This window comes from Sceloporus occidentalis, unplaced genomic scaffold (genome assembly GCF_023333645.1).
Source record: "Sceloporus occidentalis isolate IW3139 unplaced genomic scaffold, rSceOcc1.0.p SCAF_3, whole genome shotgun sequence".
Taxonomy (NCBI): domain Eukaryota; kingdom Metazoa; phylum Chordata; class Lepidosauria; order Squamata; family Phrynosomatidae; genus Sceloporus; species Sceloporus occidentalis.
The window spans coordinates 42,735,775-42,762,593 of record NW_028316983.1 but is presented as its reverse complement, the minus strand read 5'-3'; the positions used below and the strand labels follow the sequence as shown (position 1 = coordinate 42,762,593).

General features: G+C 37.7%; 1 protein-coding gene across 14 annotated transcripts in view; it reads right to left on the bottom strand.

Moving 5' to 3' along the window:
- Positions 1–299: 299 nt before the first annotated feature.
- Positions 300–26,819, bottom strand: part of RBM39 (RNA binding motif protein 39) — a 41,799-nt gene continuing 15,279 nt past the window's right edge. For 4 of the 14 annotated variants that reach the window (XM_089514176.1, XM_089514177.1, XM_089514178.1 and 1 more), the window contains 15 exons: positions 21,381–21,524; positions 19,827–20,021; positions 18,920–18,985; positions 18,776–18,829; positions 17,060–17,177; positions 14,947–15,099; positions 13,757–13,894; positions 10,385–10,450; positions 8,745–8,949; positions 8,028–8,105; positions 7,027–7,059; positions 5,081–5,156; positions 4,880–4,985; positions 2,867–2,945; positions 300–1,261 (listed from right to left, as the gene is read on the bottom strand). In XM_089514176.1, coding sequence (XP_089370302.1) covers positions 1,161–1,261; positions 2,867–2,945; positions 4,880–4,985; positions 5,081–5,156; positions 7,027–7,059; positions 8,028–8,105; positions 8,745–8,949; positions 10,385–10,450; positions 13,757–13,894; positions 14,947–15,099; positions 17,060–17,177; positions 18,776–18,829; positions 18,920–18,985; positions 19,827–20,021; positions 21,381–21,524 — 1,612 coding nt within the window. In that variant the 3' untranslated portion in view covers positions 300–1,160. Of the gene's footprint in view, positions 1,262–2,866; positions 2,946–4,879; positions 4,986–5,080; positions 5,157–7,026; positions 7,060–8,027; positions 8,106–8,744; positions 8,950–10,384; positions 10,451–13,756; positions 13,895–14,946; positions 15,100–17,059; positions 17,178–18,775; positions 18,830–18,919; positions 18,986–19,826; positions 20,022–20,118; positions 20,213–20,765; positions 21,357–21,380; positions 21,525–26,819 lie in introns of those variants that run through there. The other 10 variants (XM_089514180.1, XM_089514181.1, XM_089514182.1 and 7 more) reach the window with 8 other exon arrangements.

Sequence of the window (26,819 nt, the reverse complement as noted above, 5' to 3'; positions counted from 1 at the left end):
ATAGACTACCATCAATGTGATTTGATGCTTCAACAGCCATGCATTCCTGGATTGGATTATCCTTTCATATAAAGACTGGGTCTAATTTGTATGATCCTTTGCCAGTAGAGAAAATCAAGATATTTTCTCCTACAGTAGAAGCATGTTTAATTTAAAGGAAGTAATACAGGTTTTGACGGTACTGCCAGCTAAAATTCTAACTCTGCTAAGAGAAAGAAATACTGATTTTCTAACATATTTAGAAAATTGGTAGTGTTTTGTTTGTAGCTAATTTAATTCCCAAAAATAATGCTTCCACAGGCCTTTAAGAGAATTTTATTTGAGTGGTTCTTACAAAGATTGTTGCAATATGAAAGTCATCTGTTGATAGAAATATCAAGCTGTTTTGTCAAACACACTGAAGTAACCCAAAATATATTTCAGAGCTCACAGAGCTTAAAAAAGAGCAGAGATTATATGCAACCAGACAAAATATATTCCTGCATTTCCTACTTCAACTTTCAATACATTCCCTGCAATCAATGGAACTTTAATCTGGAAATGCAGAGATAGCTTTGTTTGGAATTCTAAACACACCTTACACCTTATTTACAAGAAACTTTTACAGAGACAATCAAAAGTTACCATCTAGAAATAAAATCCTCTAATCTTCCCAGTTTTGCTAACCAGTCACCATTAAGTGAGTAGATCAGCTGACCAAAATCACTCAGTAGCCTCTTGAATTTTCAGTCGATACAAAACACACTAAATATGTCCAGTTAAATCTGATATTAACCTTTAGCAGAGCATTTAACTGAATGTAAAATGCAGTTCCTGCTTTAAAAGAAAAGGCTTGTGAAACATTAAAAATCATGTCCTGTCCACCTTTTACAGAAAAATCTGTTCTATAAGCTACATCTGTTCCTATAGCTCACTTTAGCCAAATATTCTAAATGTACAAGAATTACAAGGCAGAACAATTAGTCAGCTTTGTATACAGTGGGAATGCTAACCAAGAGAATGAACACATAGCATTCCTGCTTGCTATATTTTTTCTTTAAAGGTAACAGGAAGTGTACACAAAAGGTCTTTACACCTTTTCCTTTTGTTTTCATCTAAATAAAAGTTAACTCAATTCTTCCTTCAAAAATAGCTATGTACAAAACTGACTAAATCCATCTTCACCGCCGAGCAGGAACCAATGGTTGGGTTGCAGTCATAGAATCTGGGAAAAGGTTGTGGTATGTTGGCAGAGGTACATATGCTGCTGTTATCATTTTACCTATCAGAGAAAAAGGAAAGAAAATAGTTAAAACTCTTGCTTTCAGTAGTCAAGTACTATCCTCAAAGTACAATGCCAATGAAGTGCATACCCAAAATCTCCATGGAATTCTTAAAATTATTATTGTGCATAGCTTACACTATGTTCTTCCCATGAATCTATACTGGAAGGGCAGCTTAAAATTAATGAGGGGAAAAAAGTCCAATAAAGAAATAATATACAGTATAGAAACAGACTAAGCAAATGAACATTCTAAAAACAAGGGCCAATCCCACCACTTGCCACAAAAGGCAAGTTTTAACCATCTTAAGTGGCTGATAGGTGCCTATCAGACTAGATGCAATTGGGTCTCCTCTCCAACCACTAGATACTGACTAGAGCTTTTCCACACTCAGGACCTCCAGGGAGAAATTGATGAATCATGGTTCAATTGCTCTCCTACCTCATCTCCCTTTCTCATTGGTGAGAAAGATGCTTCAGAGAGGGAGAAGGGACTGGATGTCCTGGCTTGATGGGCCAAATTTCACATAAAGGCCACAGGTTTCCCACCACTTCTGCAGAAAGGTGATTACCCAGGCCCAGACATACGAATGAGGAATCAGGAATAAACTCTTCTAGAACATGGCCACATAGCCCAAAAACCCACAAAAAACTATGAATACCGGCCATGAAAGCCTTCGACTTCACAACTTTCTAATTGTTTTGGGGCTGGGCAAACTCCTTCTCAGGCTGTCTTCCTTGACATTCAGCCTGCACGGCATTATAAAATGAGCAGGGCATGATAAAAGCAGGAAAGACCAATGATCCCACATGCATCCATCCAAACACTTAAGCATGACTCCTATCTTCTCATGCATCTAATATTAGATCCTGCACATTCAATCTATTGCCTCCCATGAATTTATTCTCATCCTAATCATAAATTGCTCAAAATAATTTCCCACACCCCCAAAATCATTACCTTAGCTTTTTGAAACAAGGAGCCCTTCAAATATTTTGGACTACAACTTATGAAACCACCCAACACTCAAAAGATGCTAACAGCTATAGTCTGAAACAATGTTAACAGCACAGATTAGGAAGAAACTGCATTACTCCCTTCCAGTTCAGTCAATGTCCTCTGAAAAAGCATTCTGCTTTTATATGAAAACCTGTTAGTCTTTTTTCCATCTTGGGCATCTGACCTCACCCCAAACAAGGTGGAAAAAAGGTAGATGGTAGTTCAGGAAAGCCCTTTGCAAGAACTGGAGCAAAGACGGGTAAACACAGTATGGTAAAACTCTCCAAAACAACCTGTTAAAGATGTAGGAAATGAGGCTGGCTAGAAAATTTTGTGGGACAGCTTTGGGTGCTGCTGAGAGGTGCCATGAGGCTGTGTTTTGGTTTTTTGAAGGAGGGAAGAAATATTTTTTAAAAAACAACACATTTCTCCACACTGTAAGCATACAGCATGATGCTTTGCTTAAAAGGAGCCTGTGGGAGCCGGTGAGGAAGGATGAAAGCTTAATCCATATGTCCACCTGTATGCTGGATATTCCCCACCCTAGTCTATACTTTTTAGTCATATTAAGCAGCAAAATGGCAAAATATTAAGAGTTAACTTACCTGCAAACCACCTTCCATGTAACGCATTAACAGCTGCAATTGCTGCTGCTATTGAAGGGCATTTTACATATACGTTGCCCTGAAATAAATGAAATATTTATTGATTCTATCTACATATCCATTTTCTTCAAGTACTCCCTTTTTCAATCCCATATACTTCAACAAATGTATTTAAATGAACCTTTTACTTGCAAATCACAGGAAGTCAGCGATGTTAGAACAAAGCAACATGTAAAAGATAAAATCAGTGAATCTAATACTCATATTGTGATGTGCCTTCAAGTCGTTTCCAATTTAGGGCAGCCCTAAGACTATCCTATCTTGGCAAGATTTTTTCAGAGAAGGCCTGCCATTGCCTTCCCTGTGGCTGAGAGAATGAGAAGTTATATTTACCGTGAAGAGTCATTCTGGACTCTTTACTCACTAATAAATTTAATTTCACAGGAGATACTGTTTTCAAGTCCCTGCGTGTATTTTCATTACTTTCTCCGTAAGTAAGAGTGTTTTTCCCCCTGCTTCTTAAATTCCTTTACTCTATTCTCAGTGTTTGTTTTGGGGAGAGAGCCAGTTGATTGCTTGGACTCATCTCCTCCACAACAGCCATGGCCCATTTCCTCCGTTTTGCTTTCACTGGAAGACACAAATATTTGTTTTAAAGCCTCACTACAAGAAAAATGTTTATTTTCACTCATCTGGTGAGGTGAAATATCTTTGGAGACCCGTTTTAGATCAGTCATCTGAGAAGGCTGATTTCCTTTCTTAGTTTGTAAATTCATTGTTTCTGTTGCTGCTGCAATCAGCTGCTTCCCTGACTCCTTTCCTATCTCTTTAGTATTTTTTATCTGTTTAATTCTATCCATTTTATTTGTTTTAAATCCAATAAAACTTTGGAGAAGAGGCTGCCTTCACCCGGACAGCAGACAGGCAGCTAAAAAACTGTCAGAGAAGAAGGTTAGGAGTCTTTTTTTAAAAAGATGGAATGTTGACTCCTGCCTCGCAGATGGCATGTGGGGTAAAACCCAAGGTATCAGTAGATTACTTATGGTGCCACCCTGAGATTGTGACTTGCTCAAGGTCACCCAGTGGGTTTCCAAGGCTGAGCTGGGAATCAAATTCTGGTCTCCAGTGTCATAGTCCAACATGGTCAAACACTCAAACCACTACATCACTTGATATCCTGTCTTTTTTCACCAGGGCAATTGAAGTGACATACAAAAAATGATGTTGCATAACAAAGGCCCCATACAGACAGGCCAAAATAAAGCTGCTTCGGTCACTTTGGAGGTGTGCTGTTTAAATGATGCACGCGTACTAAGAGTCCAGAAGCCGCGCCAAAGCCACGATCCAGTCCTAAGGACTGGAGCACAGCTTTGGCGCAGCTTCCGGACTCTTAGTACGCATACATCATTTAAACAGAATACCTCTAAAGTGACCGAAGAAGCTTTATTTTGGCCTGTCTGTATGGAGCCAAAGAAACAAATATAATCTATACAATATGAGTCAAGTAAACTTTACTAAAGCAATCCCAGGAGAACTCAAAAGCTTCTGGACATGCCTTATGTTTGTCAGACAAATGAAAGAACAAAAGACCTAACAAGTTCCCTTCAGAAGGAATTCTAAAGAGTAGGTATTGCTTCAAAAGGATCTTGCTCTTAGGTTTTCCATTTTGTCTGACTTGGACTTCAGAATATCATCCATATGTTGTTAAAATCAGAACTGTTCTGCATTGCAAAATAGACATCTGATACATAAAACCATGTACTGACACAAATTTGCTCTCAACAACTAAGTAACTGCATTACCACCTCAGGCTAAAATATTTCAGTTTGGTCCTTTTGCAGAATTAAACTGCTTCTAAGTGCTTGATTACAATTAATAGTATAACTAAATCTTATGGAATTACAGAAACACATAATGATGGAATATATTGATGCTCAATTAAAAATACTTTTTGTTATAATTTAAACACAATAAAAAACTTCTTACAATTCATTAACATATTTAGCAACATACCTGTGCTGAATTTTTGTCTACATAAATATGGACAACTCCCCCATGTTTGTTACATTCCTCAATGACATCGTCCTTAATTTCTGTATCCCAACCTGCTTCATCTTCACTGTAAAATAATAAAACACAAGTTAAGAAAATGTCCAATTCTTGAACTTAGAGTGAACAGAGAAATAAAATTGAAATGATGAAAGCTGAACTTACGTTTGAGGGTTAAACATGTTGGAAAGCTGGAAACATTGTGTTGCAAGGGGTTGTACTGAAGCAGCCGCAGCCAATACTAAAGAGGAAATTTTAAACGGAAAGTGTAAAGTAAATTTCCACTTCTTTAACTTACACTCTCTTGGTTTATTCTTCCCACTATCATAAGAATCAGGAAGTATGCTAATGAAAAATTAATGTTTTGCCTCCCTAGGAGTTGCTCCCAGTTCTAAACAGACATGCTAATGACAAAATTGAGTAAATTCAAAAAACATCATTGAAAATAAAAGGTTTTCTGGTTAGAAAGCACCTGACACCTGTTGGCTAGGTTACAGAAGCACTTATGTGAAAGCCCCTAGAGTATCTGAAATTCTCTGAAGGAAATGAATTTTGAGGGCTTGGTTCTTGACAAAGCCTTCCAATTTTCATTCCCATACTTCTTTAGGTCTTTAGAGATAAATGGTGTATGTGTTAAAATCTGTCTTATTTACAACGTTACAATTTTCCACTAACTGAATTGCTTCTTTCTGTTTAACCCCAACAATATTACTTTATGTTCTTAAAACTTACAGTAAATTACAAATACAATAGCACTTTACTTGTAAACATGTGCTTGTCCTCAGAGAAGTGTGGGATTTAATCTTAATTTAAAAAGACTGAAAACTACTGTTCCAGAATATCAATACAACTTAAACTGATTCCAAGCCTCTTTTCCTTATATCCTTTGTGGATTTTTCAAAAAGCAATCCCTCAAACCTTTAAAAATAAAATTATTGCTGTGTAATTAATTCTAAAATAATTTGGAAAGTCAAGAATTTTATCAGCCAGACATACAAGCTGCTTAAGTCACATACGAACAAGTAATCTGATAGGAACATTATTCCCCAGTCTAAGAAACACTAGATATGAACCTCTCTTTTCTGAACAAAAGCTATTTTTCCGACAGTCTCTGGAGAGTGATGGTGTGAAACACAGACCATATAAATCATCAGTATCTTTCTTTATAATCCAGTGGGAAAATAGGCTTGTATGAGTATCCTTAATTAAAAGAGCATTACCAATAAACAATTCATGCTTAACATATTAGCTCTATAGTGATTATACTATAATCAGACGGACTGCTTGGGGAAAAATGCAGTATAATGGCATAAAAAATCCTAGTACAGCTTGGGTCTCCCTTATCTGAAATGCTTGGGACCAGAAATGTTTTGGATTTTTTTAGATTTTGAAATATTTGCACATACATAATAATCTTAGAGGTGGGACCCAAGTCTAAACATAAAATTCATTTATGTTTTGTACACTTTATACACATAGCCTGATTGTAATTTATACATAATACTTTAAATAATTTGTGCATGAAACAAAGTTTGTGTACATCAAATCATAGGTAAGCAAAGATGCTACTGTTTCTACTACCCATGAAGTTTTCCATTTTGGAGTATTTTGGATTTTGAAATTTCAGATAAGGGATTCTCAATCTACTGTACGGTATACTGTATATGAAGCTCTTCCAGTGTTAAATGTCTTACAGCATAACCTTAATTTTTAAGGGAAAAATGGAACAAACCGTTTTTCAGCCTGCACTCTCTGTTATTTACTGTAGTATAGGATTTCAACTGAGATGTTATATTTGAAGTGCAAAAGATCACCATGGTTTACTAGCCCTCTATTTATCCTCACTAACAATTGTGTACCTGCAAAACATGGTAGGCTGAAAGAGAGAAGTAGTTTTGCCTTGCTTGCATCCATTGGATAGGGAACAGAACAACAAGAGAACTGCATGCTGTTTCTTTTCTTTTTCCAAAATACAGTGTAAATTAGAAACCGAAGCATCTGAGAGTATTTCACACCAGAGCATAAGAGACACATGCTCTTCAAAAACAAATGAATGGAATTGCAGATGCCAATCTTTCTAGTTTATATATAGTATTGAAATTGAATCTCACCTTCAGTCTGCTGCGAAAGTCTAGTCTGCAAATCTAAAGAAAAATACCAAAATATTTAGTACGTTCATACTTGGTATATAAATCTCTCCCACTCATGCATACATACATATTAATGCACAATCTACAGAATATCAATAATTTTCCATGAACACTGGTAATATGTAGATGTACGTAGGACAGACCTTCCAAAAATTACACAAGTAATTCAATTGTCTTTATTTTTGGTCAAAAGGCCAATATCAAAAGATTAGAACTACACAATTCAGTTATATATTAAATACAGTTAACATTATTCTGTTGTAATGATCTAGTAAGAATTATATGACTTAAAAACTTAGCTACCTGCTCTATTTAAAAAAATTTGTTGTTCAAGTAGTTAAAGACTAATACTGTGATAAATCACTCACTAACCATTATGAGTGATCAAATACAATCAAAGGCTGGATAGTAAGATATGGAGGACAGCAAGAAGACTAGCAGGAATTTATAATCTGCATCACAGTAGTATAAGTGTGATGCCAAAGTAGAAGTACACTGTCAAGACACTTACTTTGCTACCCATTCATTTAAAATAGGACATCTGCAGAATCTGATGCTGTACACTTCGCATTTTAAAGCTCATGATATAGTTCATTTTAGTCTTTGTCATTACATAGTATATGTCAACATTTAAAGCATTAATGACCTACATCCTATTATTAATCCTGACTAGAGAAGACCCATTAAATCAATTAAACTTAATCTATGCACTGACTCACCATTCAACAATTGATTCAATGTATATGATCTAACAAACACAATTTCGGCCAATGGATGTCAGTTAACTCCCCGTTCTGTTTGCAGTAAATATTAGGAGAGATACAGAACATTCTGGAAGTGCACAAATCAACTAATTAGTTGAATGAGAAATTACGTTCCACTGAACTCAATGAGACTTATTTCCACACAGATATATATAGGTTTGCTCTAGATAATGTTTAGATTATACAAATGGATTTTACCTGCTACAGCACTAAATGCTAATGAGCCACTCATCTGCAGAGCTTGTTGTGCAGCTGGAGGAATTTGCAAACCAGTACCTAGAATAGAAAGCCATTAATCTATTTTGTGCGAGAAGATCTTATGTTTGAAATCTTAAAAATCAGTGTGGCTAAACTAAAAGAGCTACAAAACTGGGTGCAGTACACACTGCAGATTTATCTATTTATTTGATTTCGATCCCACCTTTCTCCCAAAATGGGATTCCAGGTGGGATTCAATTAAAGCAGTTTGACATCACTTAAAGTGTCATGACTCCATCCTGTAGAATCCTGGGATTGTTGTTTGGTGAGCAATTCAGCCTGGTCTGTAAGAGAGCTCTGGTGCTTCATCAAACTACAAATCCTAGGATTCCACAGGAAAGAGTCATGACAGTTAGTGATATCAAACTGCTTTAACTGAATCTGACCTCGAATCCCCATCCAGGTGATATCAAACTGCTTTAATTCTACAGTGTCATTGCTGCCTATATCTTACTTTGCCAAGACAAAGTTGCCAATAAACTCGTTACATTTTACTCCACTAAAAATAGTACTCCAGGAAGCTAAAAATCACTATTAAACCCACCACAGTATTCAAAATAGTTGGACTGAAACTTTACAGTAGAATGCAATACAGTTTAATTGAAAACACTCAAAGATAAAACATGGCCTCTTATTTATTTATACCAATACACATACCTTCAGCCAGTCTTGCCATCAACTGAAGGCGACCAGTTGTTCCCAAGTCAATGCCAGTCCTTTCCAGTTCATCACTGTCCAAAAATGAGCTAGCACTGGATGCATCTGTACGTTCAGTTACATGACCTACTTTCATTGGTCTGCCAGCCAGTTCAAATCCATTTAGTTGTTCCAAAGCCTTTTTAGCACACTCTGAATCTGAAAACTACAATCAAGTATTTATTATCTATAACCTATATATAAACTGTAATCAAACTATAATCAAATATTTATATTTCACCACTAAGTATTTTAAAGGTGACATATGCCTTATGAAATTTTTACTTATAAAACTAGTATTGGGTAAATTCTTCCAGAGATAAGACATGGCTTATATAAACTGTGAAAGAAGCTTATAAAATGTTTAAAAATTGCTGTAAATTCATAGAGGCTAAAGTACATACTTTTCACCAAGTCTGTCCCAGATTTAATTTCTGGCTAATAATTTTTTAAAGCATTTTTTTTACAATGGCCAAAATAATGTTGTCACATAATTTTTTGTTGATTTTATAGATTTGTAATAACTCATCTGCTCTAGTCAAGGAATTTAACTATTCCCTTTTTTCATGGCAACATATAAAACTGAAAAGTTGTAGTACCCTTGGTGCTGTCTCAATTGAATGTTCTTTCATGAAATGTCTGATCTGTACAAATGAGCTGTCAGAGTATGTGTACACGTAGGCAGTAACAGTAAGAGAAAAGGAAAGAGAAACCCCTGTCTGAAACCCTGGCAAGTCATTGCTAATTGAAACATACAGTTACTAGGCTACATAAGCAAAGTGTGATCTGAGTGAAGACAGCTTCTAATCTTCTGTTATGCACACTGGGAACATTCCTAGTTTTAGGATACAAGCTAAATGAATACTGGTTATTTCCATCCAAACTGGGAAATGTGTAGCAATTTGGACACAAGAAGCCTTATTAGTAAGGCAAGCAAAATACATAAAGTACAATGCTACATAGTACAAAGAGGTTGGAGAATTCTGGAGTTCAAAAACTGGTGTTATGTACCTTGAGACATATAATATTCCTGTCAATGGACAATACAGTCTTCATCTTTTCAATTTCACTTTGCCTCTATCAACATAGCAATAGAATGAATGTGTTTGTTGGCAGTGAAACAGCAGTCCACATTTACCACATCACAACTTAAAGGTCATTATGACAGCAGTTGTTGCTTATGTGCAATAAAAAAATTGAATTATTATAACACTGTGGGGGACGGTAAATGGAGGGACTGTGTAGAAGATTTGGGAGAAATTATGATTGCGTTGGAATCTCAGGAGAGTTTAAAGGATTATCGATACATATTAGCAAAGTGGTGAATATTTAGGATAGCTGAATGAGTAGGGATGGTGAGATTGGAGGATTTAACTAGAAAGTGTGATGTAAATTATTTAAGTGTAAATTAATGTCCAATATTTGTTCTGATGTACCAATGAATATGTACAACTGGAAGGGACTACATCACAGTACAGTACATCAGGAGTAGTGACTCACATTGGTGAGTCTCAATTCTGCTATAAATGATCACAATTGCTACAGACTAACCAAGTTTCTGATTCATTAGTTCCAGACCGTATATATCAAGTTAAACTTACAGTGATAAATCCATATCCTTTTGAACGCCCAGTTTCACTGTCCATCATCAGTTGAATGCTTTCAATCTGAAAAGGATGATTACTCATTAGCACAAACAAGCCCAGAGCAGTAGAGATTTCTTCCCCCCTGTTGGATAGCCTTTCTAGAACAGGGCATGGCAACAAGTGGGAAAAGCAGCTCTGCACCACCCCTCTGCATCTAGGCACCAAAAATTATCTTGGGAATACATAAACTGATGTTCTATTAAACTTAAATTTATAAAATTGCCTCAGGGTTTAAGAAAGCATGTAAAACTCAAAAAACAAAACAGTCTGTTCACACGTGACATTAAATCATAGTTTGCTGTTTTTATAATTTCTTCCATCTACTTTCTCACTTGCAACAAGCCACAGTTTGTTGTTACAATCAAACTAAATTAAGATGTTTGCCTTAAAAACCAGGGCCAGGATCAAATAGCTTACTTTCACTGAATTCCACTATTTCCACCAGCATAAGTAGAAAGAAGCAATTCCCTTCCCACCTAAAATCCAACCATCTACCCTGAAAGCTGCTGTAGAGGGCTGGAAAATCCTCTTGAACAGTTTTCAACATAATAGAAACCTGCCCAATTCTGCTGTGCCACCAGTGGAATCCAGTTGAAGTACTGGATGGCTCCTGGCCCAAACTGAGACCCAGAGAGTATGAGAGAGAGAATAAATGTGTAAACACAAAGCTTTTCTCCATCAAATTATGGTATCCTGTTAGATGGGAACAGTCCCACAGCTTTCTTGTCTCCAGCAAATACAAGAATAATTAATTGAGATGGTAAGGCAGTAGTTAACACTGCTGTCAACACAGGACATACTATCAGAGTAATACTATTATACACTACTTTGGAAAGGATGAGACAGTACCCTCTTTGAACAAATGTTCTTTTAAGTTTGCATAAATATATAGGTCAAAGAGTTAAAACTGGAACAAAGGAATTCCTATATTCTAAGATGGTACTAATGGGGTATGTGTTATATAATTAGTCACACTCCCACTTAATCTGACTACATTTTGTCATACATAATATTCCCATAAATATAAAAAGAAAAAATTCAAGAGAAATATTTCCACTAACAATGTTAAATGCTGATTCCCACTAAGTGAGGTTATTTTAACTCCATCTAGTCGTCGTGAGTCAGATAGGATATGACAAAAAATCAACAAAACTATACACAACAATGGTTTCCATGTTCTTGTCACCATATCTGACCAATGGGTTCAATGGGGCAATGAAGAGATCATGTGACATTACAGTATATGCAATGCATAAGCTGTAAGCACTCAGATACTGACACACACATTCTTACGGGAGTAACTATGACTCTCATGGTTACGGGTTGGCACCAATAGAGATCTCACCGCCTCCTTGTAGCCCCGCTGGTAACGAGTATTGCTGAAAAGTATACTCGGCCAAGAGTGAGATTGTGTCAACCCCCAGTAACATCTGTAGATCATGTACATGCTCTACATACAGTGCAATCAATGCACTGTGTTGCCCCAGAGGTCATTTGGCACCGCATCTGGAGGCTCCCTGACCGGGATGACGTCTTTAATTGGTGACCTTAAGGCTGATTGGGCATACCCGAAAGGGTACGGATGTAACAAACCCCTATAAGTGACGGACTATCGATTGAAAGAGAGACAATGAGCGGACAAGACAGATAGATTTATTGGATATGACTGAGCGGACAAGGTACAGAGAGAATTACGGTTTCGGATGTGACTATTCACCGGATAGACTTCGAAGGTCTTAACCTTCGGGCATGGGAATCTAGTGATGATTACTTCTCTGAATCCCACTTATTACATCATGGTGGGATCAGGAGTCATGCGACGTCACCAGTACACCAGACTTTAAAGTTTTTGCGGATGGGCCGCATGAGGCTTAGTCTACCTCTAGCAACTCAAAACAGGAACTGTATGTGCAGTTCTTCCACCCAGTTACACTTTTCAGCACATTCACAGGCTTAACTCAAAGTGTTCATTCTGTTTTTTTAATTCCTGCCTGGGATAGGACCAGGTCATTTGAAAGACCAACTGTTCCCATTATTAGCCTGTTTCCACTTGGAAAGGTTGTGGTCATGTGCCCATCACTATGATCAAACAGTTTACAAAACAACAACAACAAACAAACAAACAAAAGGTCCTTTCCAGCAAAGGCCCCATACCTGTGGAATTCTATCCCAACTGAGGTTCACACAGGCTTATGTTTCAATGTCTGGACTTTAAAAAACCTGACACCTTTTCTTAGCAGTACCATATTACATTACTGTGGTTTTATCTGCTATTCCAGTTTGCTTTTTTAAATTATATTATGCTGGGTTCGATGTTATTTACTGCTATGGATTCCTACCGTTCTTTTAACATACTTACTGGTGATTTACAAATATATTGTGATTTTTTTTCTTAAGGGATGCATGCTGCCTTTTGAATATTTGCTCCTTAAAGGTGATCTAATGATTCCAGTAATTAAAATGGCTAGTCCTTCAACTGTGGAATCCATTTTTAAGATGAAGAAATTGTTAAATTGTTGTTAAATAAACTCACCCTTTGAGTTTGTTATCTCATAAAAACAATATACAGTGGACCCTTGCCTTACGTGGGGGATCTGTTCCCCCGCGCGTAAGGTAAATTCTGCCTATGCTGGAGCCCCATTCATTTGAATGGTGCTTGTGCACACCACGGCGGGGCGGTGCATGTGCACCACAGGCGTGCACCCCATTCATCTGAATCAAAGCCACGTATAGTGCGCCTGCGTATAACACAGGCGCACTGTATGATGGAGTCAACAAATCTTTTTTGGCCTGGGGAGGGCCACATTTCCATTTGTGACTCATCTTAGGGATTGTGTTCTATGACAGAGGGCCACAGAGTTAAGCAGTGTCAGATGTGTATGGATCTGGACCTTTTTCACATCAAGCATAGAACAAAGCATAAATTATCTCCATGAACACCCACTCGTAAAATTACATTCCAATGCAACAACTTTCCAACCTGTGTAGCACAGCTCCATACTATAAAGGATATTTCAAGTTTAATGCTATCTGAATATAATAGTAGAAAATTGTGAATCAATGCAGAACTTCTACATTCAACTATAGGATGGGAATCCTCCATTCCTGGCACAGTAGTCTGGGGGTTAAACAAGGATGGCGAAAATAAACATTCCATGTTTTGTTCAACCAAAGATCACAGGGTGTCCTTGTGCAAGTCCTGTATTTGTGATGATAGTTGTGGGGCAAGAACAATGTACAATACTTCAAGGAAAGGCACGTCTAGGAGGAAAGGCAGCATGCAAATGGAATAAAAACTAATTCATCTTCATTAACATGAAAACCTACCCGGCCAAATGGCTCAAAGATTCCACGAAGCATATCTTCAGTTATGTTGAAGTGTAATGATCCTACATAGAGCCTCATGGGGCCAGCACTGCCCTTTTGTAGGTTATTAGCCATTGCTGCTGCTCTGTTTTTCTCTGCCTAAAAATATATATATATAAAATAGAAAGAATAAACAAGACTCCACAAAATTTGACAGTAAACTCTGCTACATTAAATGCAAGAATGTTCCAAGTGGCATGAAAGCTTTGTTATGCAGCAAACTGCACATTTGGTGAAGCAATCCAACTTGCTATATGTTTACCTGCAACATTTACTTCTACTTTTCCAAACATACTGACATATAACTCTTCCATTAGGTTGTTTAATTTCCAATAAATTTCTATTCTTAACTAACAATAAATTCCAAGTGGGCATTTGTCACCTTAAAAATTCAATATACACAGGACAGAAATTATTTCCAGTGTCAGCTGTTAAAAAGTTTCAAACAAAATTCTCTAATACCACCTTTGCCAATATTTAAAAGTAGCATTGTGAGCACAAATAAGAAGTCCCACTATGGCCTAAAACAGATGTGCCAAATATGAGCAGCTTCCAGTTGCTTCAGGACCATGGCATTTTGATAACACAAGTCCCCAAAGTGGGCGGAAGCTGCTCCAAAACAGCCTAAGGCGGCCCAAAGCTGCCAACAAAAGAAGCAAATTTAAATCACTCCTGCTGGAAGACCATTCAAGACCACAGCAGTAGCCAGCTTCAGGAACGGGCCATTCAGTTAATGCGGTCACAGCACCAAAGTAGCCAGAGGCCATTCCTTCCGGGCTGTCTGCTTCTGCTCCATATTCAAAAGGCTCACTGCCCAGTAAGTGTGCTTAGGATTGTAGCCATACAGAGCTTTTAAGACTCCTCTGTTTCAAGAGTAATTTGAAATATGGCATGGGCTGTTAAGTCACAGAACAAAATCCAAAAGCATTTCATTAAAGCATGCCATTATATTAGCCCAAATTGTTCTTTGAATCTCATACACATACCACAATGACATTCACCAAAGTCTATCAGAACACAACTTATAAATTATTGCCTGAATTGTTCTTCGGCTCTCATACATACATAACAACAAACTTAATTACAATCTGCTAAGACACAGCTTATGAATGTTTACTGGGCCTGTTGTAAAAAAAATTGTATTAACATACTTGAGATGCTTGTACAATAATTGGTACTCCCAACACTCGCTGTCCAGTTAATCCAATTGCCAAAGGTACCGAACTAACATCAACAAATTCCACATAAGCAATTCCCTTGGAACGTCTGGAGTTTCTATCTGAAATCATGCGTACGTCACGGACCTAGAAAAATAACGAGTTGCTGTTTTAACAATGTGAAACTTTAACAGAGCTTGTTAACATCACATATCTTTGTACAATTTCAATCTTCACAGGTTTCTGACTCTTCGGTGTCACACAACTTGGTTTGATTTTTTTAAAATGCAAAGTATGAACAGTCTTAAAAACACTTTGTAATTATGACCATATGACAGACATCAATAAGCAGCAATTTTGTGGATTTTGAATATTGCTGTACTTTGCTGTACAAATGAGATGGATACCATGGAAACGTTTTCTAGATCTGACGAGAATGCAATTTAGCCACAACAAGGGAATCCCAAAGAGAGAGCCAATGGGACCCTACTATTTGAGGGTTCTCCAACAAAGGTAAAATTATTTTTTTAAAAAAAAAAATTGGGACCACATTGGCCTGTTTTATTTTAACAATACCTAAAAGTTTTCCTGATGCAAAAGCATGGAGGTCTCCTGAGAAATTCAGTATTCTCTTCCTAATGAAGAGGACAGCAGCCTCAAAAAGAACAGAGACAAACTGGAGCTCAAAGGGAGTATCTTTTTTTCTGGCTAATGGAATTTAAATTTTATGTCCTAGACTTTAAGAATCTCCCAGTACCCATATGAACCGAGACAAACTGGACCTCAAAGGGAGTATCTTTTTGTCTGGCTAATATTTCCTAGACTTTAAGAATCTCCCCGTATCCATATGGCCAGAAAGAGAAGGGGTCTATCTGCATGGATACCTCTGCATACCATCTGAACTGAGGAAAACAACTACAGCATCTCGACAAAATCAGGCCTATGACTAACACTGTTGTATTTTTTCTCTGTCCTGTATAATTTTTAACACCTTTGTCTGATGAAGAAGAAGCCAGGCAACTTCAAAAGCTTGCCAACATGTATATTGTGCATTTTGGTTGACCCAATAAAGCAGTGGTTCTCAACCTTCCTAATGCTGCAACCCTTTAAGACAGTTCCTCATGTTGTGGTGACCCCCAACCATAAAATTATTTTCTTCTCAGTTCCTAAGACCATCGGAAATATGTGTTCGCCATTGGTGTTAGGCAACCCCTGTGAAAGGGTCGTTTGCCCCCGAAAGGGGTTGCAACTCACACATTGAGAACCGCTGCAATAAAGGTATCATTGGCGGTATCCAGACCGGCACAAAGTGACAGCTTGTATACATACTAGGGTTGCCTCGGGGCGTCCTTTACAGATGCCCCGCAACCCTAGGATGTACTCTGTACATCAAAATGGCGGTGCCCTGTCTACATGGGCGCCGCCATTTTGACGTGACACACCGCATCCAAACGGCGCAGCACGGGCGTCACGTCATGGTGCCGCTGTAGGGAGCTCCTTCTGCCACGCGTATCACTGGCGCAAACTTTAAATGGCCGCGCCAGCGATACAAAGAGAAAGGGGCCGAGCGGCCCTTTCTCCCTTTCCCTGCCTCTGTCAGGGTGTTCTTGGGGCATGAAGCCCCAAGGACACCCCTTTCCAGGCCACAGGGAAGCAGCATTTTGTCGCTTCCCCGAGGCGTGGAAAAGCGACAGATCAGGGCCTCTAGTGCTGCCGCTGTGGCACCTCAGGCCCCGATCCGTCGGGGAAAGGAGTGGATGCAGGCCGCCCCAAAGGGGCTGTCTGTATCCCGCCATTGTTTTGTGGATTTTGTATGTTATTTTAATCATGTATCTATAGTAATTTACAACAAATTGTTTAAATCAGCAGATCCATAAACCCCAGTATTAGAGGTTTCACAAGTCTAACAGTTCCAGTAGCTTAATCTGGCAATCCATGTCAAATAAACCAAAGGGGGTTGGACTGGATGGCCCTTGTGGTCTCTTCCAACTCTACAATTCTATGATTTTTCAAAATGATTTGATATATAGTTTGGTAAAATCTGGTCAGCATCTACTTCAAGAGGTATAAGAACACCCAATAAATTTTTTTGAGATTTTGAACCCACCTTTCCTACTGTAGAGAAAAATTCTTCAAGGTCTCTGGGCCTAATTCTTGCAGCAAGTTGCATACAGAACACTGTTCGAGCATCTCTCTCCTCTGGAGTAAGATTATCAATAGGTTCCCTGAATAAAAGTGCATATTATGATCAGTAATTTCAAATCTTTAGACAAAACAAATTTGATTCAGACCATTTATGCTAATATGCAGATAAGCATAAGTTTAAATAGACTATGTTGCTATTTATAGTAAGATCAAGAGGTGCCTGTTTTTTCCAAATACATCAGCTCTTATAGTGAGATCTGTTAAACTCATAATTATTTTTACTGCAACAGAAACTACTCATCTCAGTAAAGGACTCCACCATTCTATCCTCTGCAGCATTGAAATTCTACCTCAAAATACTAATGTGAAAAACCAATGTAAAGGACTGGAGTATAGGAGTAATTACTGCGTGTGACAACGAATGTTTAATTATCTTGTACCCTTTTTCTAAGCATCTATGCCTAGAAATGCCTATTTTAAATAGACATACTTCTAAGGACGTACACCTTACCTACTAATGACAGCATTAGAAAGGAAATGCTTTTAACCAACGTACTTTAATAGTTGTGTATGTCTGAAATAAAAGAATGTATTCAGCCATTTTACAAATTTATAGCTTTCTACATTCTATCCATACAAAGGCAATCTGTACTGCACAGGTCAGCAATAAAAATGCAATGGCACACAGAAAACTAAAGGCATGTCACTGCAGCTTGCACCACAGCCATCATTTTATGTATACAGTAGCCCTTCCGTTTTCACTTTGTTCCAGAAACTCCCCCCCCCCCCCCCGGTTAAAATGGAAAATCACTGGTATTCAAGCCCCACTGGCTTGCATGGCAGAGTGCGCCCCATTTTGTTCCCCTCCGTTTGCTGCCTGCAAACAGGCGAGGGACGCGGATTCGAAGTCTGCGAAAATGGAGGGGAAACTGTATATATCATTATTTGAACAGTTAAGAAAAGCACTATTATACATGCTTTGCAATGTACTAATCTTAATCCCTAAAACTGTCAATATGCTGGGCATCTCCCTTCCTGTACCTACTATTTCCAACCTTTACCCTTGTAAAATTTTGAAATATGAGGGCTGTAGGTAGCCAACCAAGTCTTTCTACAGAGCAGCCCTGATGTAAGCTCCTGTAATTTGGTTGTTATGCACTGGCTCCATAGAACTCTATGGTGAGCACTCATAAACTCTCAATACAGACTAGGTTCTATCTTTTTTGAGCAGAAGGGCTTGCACAAGTCTTCCCTACTGGGTTGGGACATTTCAGTAGGAGGTGAAGAGAAGATAAGCCACAATAATCAAGGAGAATGATACAAAATGGTGCTATTCTTCTCCAACCAATGGTGCTAGGTTAAGCACACTAATGCTATTTTTAGCATGGTGAAGCAACATATTACAACCTGAAATTTTGAGGTAGACCTTAAAAGTAGACCTTAAAACCAGGGTAGGCAACCTGTACTCTATAAATTAATTCTGAAGGGTTATTCACATCAACTCTAATCAGGACAGGCTAATGGTAAAGAATCATAGGAGTTGTATACTAACATCTAGAAGGCTATGACTTATTTTAGAAGTTTATGACAGTCAATAGGATTTGGACAAATTGAAGTACCCTGTAACAAGGAATGCTGCACAGAATATCCAAAATAAAATCAGAATTCAAGTGCCTACCTTACAGGACTCTTGTCTTTCCTGAACGGACTTTTGCTTCTAGATCGTCGTCTACTGTGGAAAACACACACACAGGATTAGGAAGGTAAAAGATGTCAACCAGATAATTAAATGCATAGTATGAAAGAAAGAAAAATATAAAACCTTATTTTGATGTTGTGAGGCAAGCCAATCTTTCCTCTGATGGCACTATTGAACTTGGGACCTGAACTAGGTTTAAAAAAACAGAAAGCATTAAGTAAGTTCTTGATCAGCAAGAACTATCTTAACCTAAATGATAACTTGTGCACACATTAAGAGTGCATTTTGAAAACAAACCAATGCAACAAATACAATTTTATACCAAATGAGGCATATACATGAAGTCTAGAATAATATCACATCATTTTTGCACTATGGGGCTAAACAGACTGGCATAAAACTCGAGCATAGGGATGGAGTGGGGCATGATGACCACATGCCCTAATTCTGCCCCGATCTCAGTGTCACGCCGCATATGGTTTCTTTGGTGCAGCGTTTAGACATGCTGCACTGAAGAAATGCCCAAATGCCACCACCATGATGGTAAAGATTGCTTGTTGCTGTTCTAAAAAAGAGTGGCATTTTGTTGCTTCTTTTTAGAGTAACACACTGCCGGATTGGGCCCGTGGCGTATGGTTGCTGTGGCCCTGATCCAGCGCTGAAAGGGACAGCGGGACACCACTCTATTGGGGCAGTCTGTTCAGCCCCTATGTTAGTGATGCACATTTGACATTACCACAATAATTAACAACTTCAATGCTGCAAAGAAAAGTGTCACATGGCTATGTTCATAGCATGCCTTAAGAGCCTACAAAACACCTCTATTTCAAAGGATTTTTGAAGACCTAAACTAAGGTACAGATATGTGTGATTTTAAATTGGCGCTTTTTCTAATAAAAAGTTTATATTGTGTTACTTATGTTTACGTTTTAAAAATGTCTACAGGGCTGAAAATTACACATGTATTAAAAAGACTGTTAATTCAACAATTAAAAGATAAAAACAAAAATGGTAATCTGACATAACATACTAAGGACTTCTGTAACGGCCTCTGAATCGACGTTCTCTGCTTCTTGAACGGCTACGTCTCCGCTCTTTACTTCTACTCCGTTTCCTCTCTCGACTTTTGCTTTTCTTCCTTTCACGATCACGACTTCGTTTGCGTTCCTTACTTCTACTTCTCTTCCTGTCATGACTACGGCTTCTACTCTTACTCTTTTTTCTCCTGTACAGGACAGACAGAAAAAAGTTCAGTTACCTTGCTGAGAAAAAACCCAGCAAGTAATAAGGCCCATTTAATATATTAGACTTGGGTGAACAACCTGTAGCCTGTGGACTAATTTCAATGCTCCCTGGAAGTAAACAGTTTGGATCTCTGGCAAGTATGATTCAGGCTGTCCCAGCAATAATTACTGCCTGGGCAGAAAGAAAACAGTAAGTGAGCAAGAAAGTGAAATGGGGAATAGAAAAATATTTTTTTCTTTTTAAAAGATCCACCTACTTTTGGCTCTAACACTGATCAAAACAGACTTTGGCCACCACCAATGTGCAACCCCCAACAAATTATTCACAAAGGAATGTGGTCCTCAACTGGGGAAAAAAGATTCCACCCTTTCATTGGGTTATATGCAGTGAGCAACATGGGTATACTTAAAATTCCAATTATGTTAATTAAAGAGTAGGCAAGATAAATGTTTTTTTAGATACACTAGTACCACTGAATTACAGAATTCCTTGTAACATTATGTAATCTGAGAAGGTATGCATTATAGAACGTTTAAAAGCAAAGAAACATACTGATTTTATATAATCCCTGCAGGCAACAATATACATTCATGATCATTCTCTCAACTGGAGTGAACACATTTCTAACTCAATCTTTACATTTCTATTTCTGTTTTAGAAAATGCAGGAAATTTTATCCAACCACAAGTTACTTTTTTAAAAAACTGCAGATAACTATACCTACCAAGGTCCTTTGTAGAAAAGTCAGCTTCATAGTTGATTCTGTACTGTTCATTTAATGAGACTCTCTTTCACTCTATTGCCTGTGTGTGCTAGATATGTTCCAAACGGAGAAGGAATAAGTTCCATTGGAGCCAGTGGCTTGGATCCAAAGGTGCCCTTCCGCTAGCGGAAAGCCTCTTCCACTCACAGAAGGGCTGTTTCCGACCTAGCGGAAGAGCATTGTGTGAGAAAAATGATCCCAAATTCAAAGTAGTTGTTCCACTGCAAAAAATATTTCTAAGACCTTATGGCCTACTACATCTTATACTACAGAGCTTTCTTAACAAGCATCACCATTTCTCATAACTCTTTTTCTCATAATGTAAACACAGACCCCCCCTCCCCAATACTGTCCTGCTCAACTGGGTGAGCACTAGCAAAAAAGTTCACCACAGATAATGAATTCATTTTTCTTTTGGTTATAGTTATCTTGACTTTTCAATAATTCAGTACCCTGTCATTTGTTGGTATCAAACATACTACACAATCACAAAGGTGCTATTGTTGTTGAGGAAAAACACTCAGAAGGACCCCAAGATTAATGCCATTATATTCTCAGAAGACTCAAATATATTACCTGAAATTCAGTGTTCTGTGCAGATTGGGGTCTCTGTTCTCCACAAAGCATAGGTGAACAGACTTCAGGCTGGAAGATCTATTTTCATTTTTACAAGACCTTATGAGTCCAGCAACTGGTACCAAGTACAAACTAATGCTGCTACTATAAGAAGGTAGAATAATTGTAGAATAACAGGACTTAAAATGATAAAGCAGTAACCCTATAACAACGTCTCACCCTAGATTACCAGAACCGAGCTCAATTGTCTTTTCACATGAGACTTCGAACCCAATTTACTTCCTTTAAAGCTTTCTATTTTTCAGTAGTGTATGTAAATATTTTAGTGTTGCTATTTTTAAACAACTGTGAGTCAAACCCATACAGACCTATTGAAGATCACCTTGAGAACCACTGTCCACTCATCTCTACATCAAAAGATGTATAGCAAAATTTACAGTTAGTAACTGCAACAATTTGCTCACTCGTTTGAGTGTTGCTTTGGCTTTCCCCCCCAAGATAGAGATGCAACACTTTTTGCCTATGGGCCAAATTAGCCTGCCAGCCCAGCCCAGCCAGTTTGGATGCCCTTGGCAAGGCCCCTACTCTTTCTGAAGTCCCCCCTCTTCAGAAGGGAGAATAATAAAATAACAAGTTAGAGGCGTCTGCAAGACTGAAGCACAGTTGGCTTCCTGTTTTCCAATCAAAGAAGAGGAAGCAAAGATGGCTGAGGATTCAGTTACTATCTCAAGCAGCACTTTCAGAAGCCATGGCTGCATCTATTTCTCTCCTGCCTTGTCTCCTCCACCGGTGTAAGAGAAGTACATCCAGTACTTGAGGGAGCACTCCTACTGTCAGTTGAGTTTTAGTATTACTATGTTTTTATACCGGGGGGGATAGGGGTTTTAGAATTTTAACTGTATCTCTTTTATTGTTGTGATCCGCTTGGATTCCAAGTGATTAAGCGGAATATAAATTATTATTATTATTATTATTATTATTATTATTATTATTATTATTAGTCCTGTTACCTATTGCTTACCAAACCCACTTAGAAAATTAATAGAAAAAGCTTGTTTCAGCTGGGCTATAGAGGAGTCACTGATCCAGGAACTCTCTTAGTGACTAAATCACCACTCACTAAATCAAACCTAGAAAATCACCTAGCATATATTAAACTACTAATGGCATTCAACTTGCCATGGGATTCTAATAAGGGAGAAATCTTCCTCAAGCTTCCCAAACTATAATCTTTCAAGGACTATCCACATTAAATCTCATCAGTACTCCCTTTCCCTTAGAAAAAAATGTCTGGATCATCATTAAATAGATTAGGAATTTAGAACACGTTATACTATTCTATAAAAAACACAGTTGCTAGAGGAATTGCTGTTACACATTTATTTGTATACATCTGAAACCTAGAAGTAAATTAAGTTTATCTTGTGAAAGACTATTTGATTACATTTTAATGGTTTTGGTGTTCTGTTATTACAGAAGGATTAAGTTTGTATAATTCCTGCATTCATGAGGTATTGGGAGTGGCTATTTAAACTCTCTCTCTCTCTCTCTCTCTCTCTCTCTCTCTATATATATATATATATATATATATATATACACACACACACACACACACACACACACACACACACACACCAGTGTTAACATTTGCAAGTAACAATTTATGGTCTTCTGTAAAGTAAAAAACTGCCTTTGTATGTCAGTGGGGTTAAAGTAAACTCTCAAAATAGTGTATCATTACACTTGGGAGACGTAATTAACTTCCACACCTAATTATTAAGACAAGCAAATGAGCTAACTTTCTTTTTTGTATATTTGTTTATTTCATTTTCTACATCCCCTTAGTTATCCTTGTATTTACAATATCATACATCAGAATGTTGTTACACCTATCTAGTACAATGTATTATCCTAATTGATCTAACTTTTTCAAGCACCAATAAGCACATCAACTTTCATGTCATGTTCAGTGAAGTTAAATAATCTGAAGGTTATTTTAATAAGATATGAATGTATACAACTGCCAACGTAAGACCCCAAACTAGAAAATACAGTCATTCCTTTAAATTCAAATATCCCTTCAAAATTTCTAATTTCTCTGTTATTTCAGATTCCAAATGCCTATCAGAAGTTACTTTCTTGCTTCATTTTTAATCAACAGAGCATGTGATTAAAGCAGTGAAACCCAACTGTTAGTCCGAACTAAAGTATTACACTGAATGAATGGACTTAAGCCGATTGTGTAAATCCCACTGATTCAGTGGATCCCCTCTATTTAGGACTGCCATCATGTTCACAATTTAAAATATACATATGTGAAGTTTACTAGTGGTTAACATACAACGCACTTGCCTCAACCACAGGGCTTGCCATCTGCGGATTTGACCTTCCACAGATGGTAAGCACCATTGATTTCAATGTCCACCCACGCACGCCACCATTGAACACTGCAGAACATGAGGTCCTGCAGTTTTTGCTATGGGGAAGGGGGGGTGAGGTAGAACACAACCCCTGCAGGTAAGAAAGTTCCACTTTAATTGCCTCTTTAGTTTCTAGTAATTGATCATATGCACGATATATGTATTATAAGTTACTTCACCACAGAACACAGTCACTACAAAAAAACCAAAAAAATCTAATTGTTTCTTTCTAAACAGTATGAGCGCATTAGGCTCATCTTCCAAAGTATAAGACAATCATCCTCCAAGCAAGTGAAGTGTCTTATATTTGACCACTAGAACAGACTACAAGCTTACAACCAATAAACCATGAGATGACGTCCACTGTTATGATTTTGTCCACACAACTACTTTTTCTAAGTAGAATTACGTCAATGAAGTTTGCTGCCAAAGTTTCTATAGGAATGGATTTAGGAGCATTTAAAGATACAGATTATTTCCCAGGGTCAGAACATCCTATAGTATGGGTTGCTCCTCCTTCTTGCTCCTAATAGGCAGGAAAGGTAGAAAGAGGGATGTCCCTGACCACCCCCCCATGTGAGGAGCAAGCCTTCACCCCAAGGTCAGTCTTCTTTCCTGCCTACACTAGTAGTAGGACATGTTTTTTGTTCTTCATCCCTTCAAATTTGGATTACATCGGACAGTCCCTAACCATCATCATGCAAAGAGGTTAGGATTGTAATTTTTCTATTTCTTGTGTAATTTTAACATAAGAGGGCTCACATTACCCAAAATACATTAGTTCATTATGGTGTTACATAAATTACAATGTACTCGATAACATGAAAAAATACTTCAGATTTTGTTTAGACAGAACTCTCTAGGTCTTTTCAACCTGCAGCCAAAAAGGTAAACTGACCATCTGATAGCATCCAGGAGGAAAAAATCGCCTCTTAAATGGGTTGCAGATTCCCCTCCTCACTTTTAACATGAAAATATCCTTTTTCAAAACTAGAAGTGCACTTCTGACCAGCACTGGAATTTTGGCTTATTTGTGGGTTGTTGGTTTTTTTTTTTTTGGTTTTTTTTTTTTTTTTGTTTTTTTTTTTTGGGGGGGGGGCAATTTGTGCAGTACCTGGACAGTCCCCAAGAGCAACAAAAAATGGTCTGTAGACATGACATTTTCAAATGTCTGTGCAGCCCCAGAGTCCTAGGCCAGAAAACTGTCCCTTGGACCTGCTAGTGCATAATACCCATTATACACTAACACTTTTTCTATTAATCTGGCTATGAAGTGGTAAGCAATATTCAGCACAATCCCTACCTGCAGCAATGTACCACCAAGCATTTACTTACTAGAACTAGTACTGACATAAGAACTTGATTTATGTGGAATCAGAACCTTAGCCCATTGAATCCAGTATTGTTGACACTGTCTGGCAGTGGCTCTCCTGGCAATGGACCTTCTGTATGCAAAGTGTACATTCTCTGTTGAGCTATGACAATTTCCTGTATCTCCTTCCAGAAGTGTACACTACATAAAATACCATCAAAGTAAGCGAGATGTAAACATGAGTGTTTACAATTTATTTTAAGAAGAAGAGCCCTCCCTCCATGGCATTTTTCTCCATCCAGCCTGGGAGGGAGTGAAAAGATGGAAGAAGAGTCCTCTCTCCAGTCCATCTGCCATGGTCTGCCTCAGAGGAAGAGACGAACTGCTGGACCTGATCCCCTTCCCCACCACCATTCCCTTCTCCTTTTGTGTCGTCTTTTTAGAATGCAAACCTGCGGGCAGGGAACTGTCTTATTAAAAATACTAATTGTAAGCTGCCCTGATAGCCTTTAGGGCTGAAGGGCAGGGTATAAATACTATAATAAAACATTGCCTAGTGTGCACTAGTTATCACACAATAGGGCTAGGGCTCTGGAAGAATAGGATTCAATTCACCACTCAGCCATATAAATCCACTAGCTAACTTTATGCAAGTCACACTCTTTCAACCTCAGTGAAAGGCAATGCCAAACCCCCTCTAAACAAATCCATACCAGCTTAGCATTTTAATGTTAGTTGTAGTTTAAATCCAGTTCTGAATAATCGCCACTACAACAACAGGGCTACTGGTCAGAAGGGGAGATGTGCAAATATATTGCCTGCATTGTGTGCTAAAAAATCTTTCCACTTTGAATATGCCACTTCAAAACTTTGGATACATGCAATCAAAAGCTATCAGACTTTCCTAACACAGACTGAGAATCATCTTTGTTTTCCTTCCATAGTGTATAAAATAAATTAGCAGGCGATTATAATGAAGCAAGTTGGAAAGTGGCATATTTCTTCCTATATTAAAAATTACTAAGATTTAAGAAAATATGATCTTGATGATAGCAAGCTGAATGAGTGCACTGCAATGGCAAGCAAATTACACAGGCCTGTGATTAAAAAAACTTTTTTCAAAATTGCAGCAATTTTTAATATATTGTTGGGTGCTGAACTTGAAAAACACAATGAAAATGTCATGCGACACACAGTTCTTTCACAAATATGCTATTTTTATCAATTTAGTTGTTACTAAGCTTTGATTAAGTTCAGATACTGATGTTCTAGTGCAATTTCTTTTAGTGTTACCGAATGGGTTTTTGTGTACCATATCAGTGAATTAAAGTTTTTTGTTTCATTTTTTAAAACACTCTTTATTATTACTCAACTGACAGTAAGGACAAATAAAGAAACACACATCAAAAACAATTATAATATACACAAACAGATACAAACCTTTTTTTAAAAAAGCTAAGTACTTCATGTTTTTTTCAAGTGTAATTTGCTGATTAAACAGATTACACCTCTTCCAGATTTTAATACAATCTTTTAATACAATCTTAAGTCCGTTATATTGATCTTAACAATTCTGCTAATTTTTAGCTGACATCTTTTAACATGTGAAGAAATAATCTTCCTCTCTCACCCTAACATTTTCCAGCCTAGTTGAGGTATTTCTTCAACTTTTCCCAATCTTTCTCAAATTTTTCTTTCGAGATTCCT